The 9,467-nt window shown below is 40.4% G+C and overlaps 1 protein-coding gene across 1 annotated transcript; it reads right to left on the bottom strand.

Annotated features, from left to right (window-relative positions):
- Positions 1-1,736: 1,736 nt before the first annotated feature.
- LOC310988001 (high affinity choline transporter 1-like) lies at positions 1,737-9,467 on the bottom strand. Its single transcript, XM_083974481.1, has 9 exons — positions 9,373-9,467; positions 6,910-7,099; positions 6,668-6,781; positions 4,791-4,946; positions 4,532-4,680; positions 4,192-4,338; positions 3,390-3,543; positions 2,791-3,008; positions 1,737-2,684 (listed from the first exon to the last, which is right to left on the bottom strand). The coding sequence occupies exons 2-9, from the start codon at positions 7,091-7,093 to the stop codon at positions 2,160-2,162; spliced, it is 1,647 nt and encodes a 548-aa protein (XP_083830607.1). The 5' UTR covers positions 7,094-7,099; positions 9,373-9,467; the 3' UTR covers positions 1,737-2,159.

The raw sequence follows: 9,467 nt of genomic DNA on the forward strand, positions 1-9,467 counted from the left end.
AACACGGCTTATTTTTATGTTGTTTTTTTGTGTTTGTTTGTTTTTAGTATTTCTATCTCTAGTTCTTCTGCATTAGAGTGAATAGGACCACAGTCAAACCTCCCATACCATGTAATCTAAATTGTGCTCTGGAAATGTAACATAGGTTACACTCATCGTCACAGGACCACAATAAAACGTGACATGGAGCTTTGTTGGAGGGGACTGCCAGCACTGCCTTTATTGTTCATTCATCCCATAGCAGCCTACATGTGCAGCAGAGACAGCGCAGTGTGCGAGGGGCGTCGCCATTCATCCTGAAGCCCGTTTGATCCTGGCTGGATGCAGGTTCATAATGCCACAGTCAAAAATCACATCTAATGGGACAAACTGCTGGGACGTAATGCTAACTAAATTCTTCATTTTTCTCAACACAAGATTATCCGCCTGATTTTCCCCCCCCGAAATACTCACCACTGATATTTATTGTTAAGTTTTCTCCACTGTTTTAGCCTACTATAAAATAAAATAAAAAGACGTCAATATGATCTTCGGGAAATTATAGCGGTTTTAGTTTTCTGAAGTGACCAAAGCACTCCGCCATATCTAAATTCCCCATATGATTTAGGTTCTCCCAACGACCTCCACTAAAATTAGCGAATTTAAAACACTGAAATGTTATTTTGTTCGTTCTTATTATCCTACTTTTATTTTAAAATTTTACCACCAAAAACGTGCTGAAAATGTTAAATTGGGGTCTTTCAAACAAGGTTTTGAAGCTGACTAAATAGCACGTAGGTGTAACGTTAATGCAGCAAACGCTGTGTTTGAGACTTAATTTGTGTGGTATAATTAAGAATAACTTTCGTTTGAGTTTGTTAAGTTAGTACTCACCTTTGCGTTATGAAGTCATCAGTGCAATGTGAACAGATAGGAAGTCTCAGTGTGTTGCTGTTCTAACAAGTCCAAAATATAAAACAGCAGCACGTGCTAAACGTCGACGTCAACTCCGTGGCACCATCTTTCTTTCACCGCATCTTTTCTTTTTGATATACTTTTTTCCCTCTCTTTTTGGGCAGATTTTCATACAGCAGTTTTGTAATTTTGGTTTTCTTTTTTGTTACATCTCCTTCTCTTCTTTCCTTTCTTTTTTAAGGGGAAACATCCTCTTGTGAGATGCCCTCTGTGGCAAGACTGTTTGATGCTTTCAGTGTGTGGGTGTCACCCTCTGCTGGTGAAAACGGTGCACTGCAAATGTTATAGTGAAACTAGCTTATTCTGTATGTTAAAATAATATTGGACCATAACTTGTACTTGTAAAGCAACAAAAGCCATACCACCATGTGCATTCAACTTATATTCATCACTATGTATTCAGTGTTCAGGTACCATCTTTTGTCTCTTTTCTCTCTTTCCATCACAAACAGAAAGACACAGATTCTATCAGATGCAAAGATTAGACATATTTTTTTTAATGAACACTTGCAATCACAAAACATCTAAAAATAATAATTCTATATCTAATTCTATATCTTGATGGTCCGTCAACAATGATCCCTTTAAAACATAAAACAACCGAAAGCACTTGCACCTGCAGGCACCTTGTGCTAGATTATTTGGAACACTTAACCTCAAGTATTGCACCTCCAATAGCATTTGAGAGTTGTGCCCTCAATGCTTTGTAAATACAAAAAGGAAAAAAAAAAAGAAGCTTCATAAACATCTGACCATGGTTAACGGTCACACTGATTAAAAAATACAACATTGGTATAGTTTAACTGATTGAAAAGGTTTTGAGTGGAGAACCTACGAAAATGTTTGTTACCTATAATGAAGGACTAAGGAAAGCGGTTCATTTTAGGAGGATTATGACCATGGGGAAATAAAATTCAATCCTGACATTAAGATCAGGATTTCAAGTTCTTCATACTGTTTGTGGCCTTTATCTTTTCCTTCAAATGGAGACAACATTCTTCAACTGCCTCCCTAAATCACTCTCAACACACTGCTGGTCAAAGTTTGGTGCACGTAAAGCATATATAAATCAGTATTAAACACGTGTCATATACAGTACGTGTAAAATTGTGCATAAAGAGTCTGTGCAGAGAAGAGAGTTGGTAGGAATTTGCATAAAAAAGGGGTTTGGGTATATTTTAGCTGAGGCTGTATTGAACTAAAGCTTAGAACTTTGTATTCAGGATACTGTTCTTTTTCTCTTGAGGAATAGGCTCTTCATCCTCCTCCTCCTCTGCTTCCGTTTTGTCTTCAAAAACCCCCATTAAATCCCAGGACTCAGGGATGAACTGGTGACAGAAAGCGAGATCCACCAGCCAAGACACTGTAATAATACATATCACAGAGGTGGCCATGGACAGAGTCCTGTAGGGAAAGTACTGTGTGATGACTCCTTTCTCGTCCTCCCTCCAGCCAGGGTACAGCAGAACAGGAGGGATCCCGAGCAGCGGCTCTCCACTCAGCCCTCGCAGCAGCAGCCCGCCTATGTATCCACTGATGGCGCCATAGGTATTTGCGTAGGGGAAGTGGAGCACGCAGATGAGCTGTGGGAAGACCACGCAGTAGAGGAGGTCCCCGCTCACCAGCCAGAAAGCGAACACGCTGCTGTCACCGAAGGCCAGGCCCGTTCCCGCGAGGCCCACCAGCAGCACGCTAAGACGGATCACACACTGCAGCTCCCGCTCTGAGGCCTGCAGGAAGAGGGAGGAAAATAGGGACAATAAAAAATTGAGTGACGCTGCTTCGTACTGGACCAAACACACATGCACGCGCGCTCGCTCATCCATGCACACACACCTGCTTTCTCAAAGTTGTCTTGTAAATGTTTTGTGTAAACATGGATGCTGAGGACAGCAGCACAGAGTCCATGGAGGACATAACTGCTGCCGCCACAGAACCAATGCCTAACACTGAGACCCAGGTGGGTGTGAGGTAGCGCAGGGCCAGTGGCAGGATCTTCCCTGCCTCTCCTCGTTCATAAGGAGGAGGTAGACCGTACGCTGTCAGGTTCCAGTCTTTGAGAAAAGGAGAGGAAGAGAGGAAAGGAGGTATAGAGGCAGAGATAGAGACAGACAGGTGTCAGAAGAAAAGAAATAATGGGAGGGGGAGAAGTGTTTTCAGATTACGCTGATGGTGTCAAAATAATTAAAATAAAAACTCAAGCACTGGGGAGAGGGAAGCAAAATGTGTGAAAATAGACTCTGTGTCCCACCATAAGTATGATATGCTAATATTAACCAGCCGGGCAAATGCTCTGGGGAACATTTCACACAAACAAACCAAGTGTATATCAACCCATGCACTTTAGCGTGATGGTGGGTTCTAACTCTTACAACATGCCTAACTGGACATACGGATGCACTGTGTGTGAACTGTGTGTTTTTATTCATGTGTACCTGCAGAGGAGGCCACAGCTCCGACAACCACAGAGGGGATTCCCATGATAAATACTGTCCCAGCAGCAGCGAAACAGGTGACCTGAGCCTGTGCCGAGGAGGATGCAGAGAGGATCCTTTGGTATAGAGCCTGATAGGCCAGACCCCCTAAAGCCTACAATGTACACACATACATGCACAAAAAAACAAAAAAGCATTTGAGAATTCATGCAGTCCACAGCAGACAGTCAGCTAATCTGGTCAAACACAGATATATCTAATCACTTGAATAACAATGGATGTATTATAATTATCATTATAATGGCTGAGTTCCTTTTAGCTGTTTCAGATTCAGTAGTCCTGGTGCTGTTCATGCTGGCTCATTGTCACACCGTCGTGGCTTACTGGGGCTCTTGACAAGAACAGAGCCATCATTGTTATGCGTAACCTCTTAACAGAAGCGTTAGTGTTATTCTTAACACTGACACTACTGTGACAAGTCAAAATGCCTGTTGTGAAAAAGGTCTGTTAACTGGGGGCACCAGATTTTCCATTTGAGAATAGCTGGTTTTCACTTGTAGTATCATTCCATTCATTTTCAGCATCACCTTGAACCTTACAGATACAAAAAAAACTGTATGGGTTATATAAAGGTCATGAATACTGACAATGTTGTTGCACATAAAAGATGCACTTTTTTTCTGGAAAGCCTACACCAAATACTTTATACTATGTGGTTGCAATGATACATCTAAAGACGTGGTGCTTCAGTCACTTAACTCCAGCACACACAGTTATACAAAAGAAATTGTAAAAATCTAACCAATAACAGCATCTCATCTGTCCATTTTCCTGCATCTGCCAGCTGCAGCTCTCCCATCCATGAGTTGCCCTGTGTTTGGTTGACGTGGGTTATCTGCGAGTTCTCAGTGACTGCAGGACTGAGTATCAAAAAAGGAATGCAGAGCCACTGAAACAGAGGAGAAAAAAAACAGCAATTATAGCATAACCAAGGACAAGTCATCTATTGAATTACTCAGATTTCTCAATGAATGTATTTATTTATCTAATTTCGATCCAATTATTTCTGCTGCCTTCCCTCCACCCTCCTCCCTTCCTCCACTTCACCACACTCCTCTCCCTCTAGATGTCTCGTTTCTCACCATGCTGAAAAAGATGAAGGAAAGCTGGATGATATCAGTGTATGCCACTGAGTAGAGACCCCCTAGAAACGTGTAGACAATGGAGACGGCCGCCGAGATAATGATGGAAATTACAGATGACAATCCAAGAATGATGCTCATCGTGCCTCCTGTGTGTGGAAGGAAATTCAGACACGGTAATCAGAACTGTAATGTGATGATTTTAGTGTTTACAGTTTTCACAAAAAGGCACTTGACTTGTGTGTGAAGTGTCAGTTACCTAGGGCAGCGAGGATGCAGGCAACCCACAAAATATCACTGACCAACGCAGGAAGCAGTAGTGTTGCAGTGAACATGTTGCCATAGCGATACTGAAATGGGTCCAACATGGTCACGTAGCGCTTCGACCTCATTGGTTTTGCAAAAAACAAACCCCCTTAAGATAAAGAACATACAAAGACAATAAGACTATTGTTCTATCATAAAAAAACAATCTTAAATATAACTTGAGTTAATTAGTTAACTTTATTAGTCCACAACAGAAAAACAATCTGCATCAATTTTCATTGGAAATTTCTCCGTGATACAAAACTGGATCTCTCTAAAACTGCACACACACACTACTTGGCTCAGTAAAATTATGTTGTGTTTAGGAGATATGCTTGTTTTTGTGCCAGATAATATCTAAATGTAGCATGTATGACCCTCTAGAAGAAATCTCAGCTGTGGTCAAATTATCTGCTGCTCATTTGAATGAGCACAATGTGTGTGCAGCAACTTGCTTGCATCCCAGCTTTTCTCCCTTTTGCACTTCAAACATGTGAAATATAACTTAAACTAATGAACAAAAACACTTTAACATGACACATCTGTGGGTTACTCATAAGTGTTGTGAGTTAACCTGGTGTACAGTTATATAAATCTATTTTTCTTCTATAAAGAAGCATTTTATGGAACTAATTTATTCCCTCATCCTGGGAAAGATGTACTGGTGTGGGCGGAGCTGTGTTTTATTTACCTGGCCAGAGTGTGATAAATGTGTTGTAATCTGTGTATTTATGTGCTTGCTCTCTCTGGTGAAATGTAATGGCCATGTGGAAAAGAATTTCCCTAGAGGGACAATAAAAGTCTATCCAGTTCTCATGCTGCAGTGGGGTGCAACAACAGGAAACAAAACTGTGGTTTCTTTCTTCAGCAATGAAAGGATTTTAATGTGCTATATTTGGCAAATTATTTGTGTGAGTTTGTTTATTCCAATATGCGAGGAATCTAAATTAGCTCTCTTTCTTGGCACACATCCATTTCAACTGGTCTCTGACTCTCTGTCAATCATCTTTGGATGTCCCCTGTGTCTTTGTCCCAGAGCATGCTGGGATAGGCGACAGCCTGCAACCACCATCAAAGAAAGGTCCTGCAGGTAACTGGCACGAAAGGATGAAATCCTGTACTTTGCTTTCAGTGCAATTCTAAATGATTGTGAAGGAGCAATATCTGTAAAACAGTCATCCCAACACAATCTGACATCTGCCTCATCAGATCTTTTTAGTGATGTATCTTGAGATTAGTTGGACGTCTGAGCAGCCTTGTGTGCAGTTGTGGTATCAGCCTGCACACATATTCAAAACTAAACATAGCTCTCGGTTCTAATCTGAGTACAGTCTTTGGTTCTCTGCACATGCTTTCTGTCTGCCACTAATCATTATTTTCAGGTATCATTCAAGGTTGCCTACAAGACATTTTAGTTCAGATTATGTGCATGTGTGAAACCTTGGTCATTAAACACTGCACTCAGTGTTGAGACCATATCAGTTATGTGCAAGTTTATTTTGAGGAATGTATGCCCTGTAAATTGTTTCTGCATGACCTGACATGGCTGTTGTTGTTTTTTGACTCATCTATTGTTGAGGAGTAACAGCAAAAACTATGGCACACCCACAAAGATACACAAACATCTGTGAATGTGTCACATCCTGTGACACACAAGAATGCAAGGCTGAAAATACACAACCCCAGCGTGCTACTACTTACCCAAAAGAAGAAGCTCATATGTCAGATACATCTCAGAGCAGTGTATTAATAATGTTTATGTACTAAAGATGATCTCTTCCTCTGTTTTGAGACATTACAAAGAGGCTTTTGTGTGATTCATCTACTTACCCAGAAGAAAATTGATAAGATATGCTGGAGGTCCCATAGCCCAAATAAGACCTTGAGTAGGAGAATAAACAGCCTCAGCAGTTCCCATAATATAACCTCCACCGACCCATGTTGCTGAGAGAGAAGGAAAGAAAACAAGTGATGACAGAAATAACACCAGAGGCAGAAATGGGCGTAGGAAACACACATTAAGGAATGCCAAACACTAATAAATGATGGAAATGGAAAGAACCTTTTTTTACCTGTCATGGTGAAAACTCCAACTAACACACTGATGTTGCGGCCACCAACAATGGCAACTTCGCTCTTGCTTCCGACACATGTCTTCTCTACTTTCTTGGATTTTCGAGATGCCCAGATTCCAATGACCAGGATGACGAGATAAAAAACCACAACGCCCACCAGTCCAGGGACATCCACTGCCATGATTGTCTGGTTACAGAATGCACAGTGCATCAGTATGTCATATTTACACAAGCACACAATATGAAACAAAAAAACCGGTGTTGCCAGATTAACAGGAGTCAGAAGTTTAACACTGGGTGTGCTGTGCTACAACCCCCAAGAGTTAGTGCCATTGTTTTTTGCCAGTGCCTTTGTCACTGAGAGCCAACTGTGTCCTGATTTGACCTCCATAGGCTGTGAATAGGCAACATCAAGGCCACTCTCACCCATCCGCCATACAGTATACTATTGTAGTAGCTACAATTGCCTGAATGGCTTACTCTGAATGTAAAACCTCTTGTTAAAGAGTAATCCAAAGTGATCTAAGGAAGTAACTTTACATCCAGTACTTTTCCACCTGAATCATTTTTTTTTCTCCACCACAGTAGTTTTCCAAGCAGTGACAGGGCTTTCAAGTAGCATGTATAAACCCCCCTGTTGGGAAATACACTTATTTTAAATTGTTTATTTTAAATTATGGGTCTTCAATTTCTTCTTAAGTTCATTGGCAGTTTCCTGGAAAGAGCGATGTAATCTAGCACTAATTGTAGGGAATAAAGCTCTGAGACATTTTAGTTCACCAGTTGTTTATTTCCAGAAGATTTTCCTTGAAAGAACTACTTGTTCTTGTAGACGTGTATAAAACATTGCCGTGCAGTTAACTGTGAAAAAATCTCAATAGTTAAAATGTTATCACAAGCCTAATTCCTTCACTGACACTGGATCATCTTAAACAGGATACCCAAGTGGTATAGTTAAACTGTAATGCATTATATGGTCTCAGGTTTATTAGGGAGTACAAACACAGTTTGTCATTGATAATTAGGACAAATGAAGAGCGTAAACAACAGCTTAATGAATACCAGTCTGAGCAGTCTTTCATCTGACTTATTTTGTTATACATTAACCACCAAATACGTGCATTTTGATGCAGTGGACAAAAATAAGCTATTGAGGTGCTTTACTTACATAGAATAGCAATACCACAATGTAATCCATTAGAAGTAAAAGTATTCTATCATAAAATCTACAGGAAGTAGCCACTATACCAAAAAGATGTCGTAAAAACATAGTAAATCCCTACACAAAAAAGATACTACCTTAAGTATCAGGGGCAGGCCTATAAACTCATCATTGCTATCATTATGCAGACAGAAAGACCAATGTTCACTTTTTCAAAATGCTGGCTAAATACTGGTGTATTCTTGAGTAACACCATTAAATTGCTGAGGCGTTTGGAGTGAGAGCTGCTGTAGGTTACTCATCATACTGCGTACAGAGTACAAATCGTAATAAATTACATGTTATAAGCAAACAGTAGCCCACGTATTTTGTATGCAACGTTAGTGATACAAATATAGATGATAGATAGCGGGGCGGGATTTGGTGGAGTACTTCCTCTATAACTATAAACGTAAATACTCCAGTACAGTACAGACAGCGTTCCTCCACCTAACTACTGTTGGTAACCTGCATTCCTCCACTGGTTAAAAAACACCTTGAACGTATCACCTGAGGTAGAGGCTATTCTCCCTCAGTGAATATGGGGCAGCGCAGAGTACAAGTCTATCAGTATTTCCTTATTTAGGAAAACTGAGTCAATTCCTCTATTCACAACAAATTAACGCGCAACCTTCAAAATGAATATACTCCAATTTAAAAAAAAAAAAAAAATCCCAGAAGCAGGTCTTTGCTGGATATTTTCATTTTCTCTGTTATGTGCCCATGAGGACTGTCATACATAGGTCATTTATTGAGCATATAACGCGTGTACCAGGTTTCGTGACGTTTCTCTCATTAATAACGCAAGGCTTGGGCTACATTAACGATAAGAGGACAAAGCTATAGATAGCGGAGATCCATCAGAGCAGGAAACCATCATTAGCTACTAAATGCAATTGATGAAAATATAAATTATGTTCGATATTGGTTTTATCCGGTGTAGACAGGTTCAGATGCCTGCGCCTGTTTCTCACAGTGAGGCTGAAATTAGCAGGCAGCTGCATGCTAGACCCCGGTAGTAGCCCACATTAAGCTAACGGTATTGTTTTAACCCGTTAAAAAAAAAAAAAAAAAAAAAAAAAACACCCAAATATTAACACGACTTAATATTAAGTCGGAAAAAAAATCATTTGAATTAAAATTATTTGAAATGATACAGTCACCATGTAGTGGGTTTTTCCATCCTGCCGACATGGAGATAGATTAAAGATTAGATTAAAATTGTACTCCAGTGTAGCCGCTAGCGTGTTTAGTCCTACCTTTGATGAGAGCCGACGTCCTTTCTTCCATACATCTGCCGCCTCCGGTGAGCTACTGCCTCGCTGGTCACTTCTTCCCTATTGTTGTCTCCCCT

This window comes from Trachurus trachurus (assembly GCF_905171665.1).
Source record: "Trachurus trachurus genome assembly, chromosome: 6".
NCBI lineage: Eukaryota > Metazoa > Chordata > Actinopteri > Carangiformes > Carangidae > Trachurus > Trachurus trachurus.

Excerpts from the sequence above, each read along its gene's own strand:
- LOC310988001 (XM_083974481.1), bottom strand. The coding sequence starts at position 7,093 with ATGGCAGTGGATGTCCCTGGACTGGTGGGCGTTGTGGTTTTTTATCTC. Across the intron at positions 4,947-6,667 it reads TCTTATCAATTTTCTTCTGG|GGGGTTTGTTTTTTGCAAAA; the intron begins GTAAGTAGATGA and ends CTTTATCTTAAG. Across the intron at positions 4,681-4,790 it reads CTGCATCCTCGCTGCCCTAG|GAGGCACGATGAGCATCATT; the intron begins GTAACTGACACT and ends TTCCACACACAG.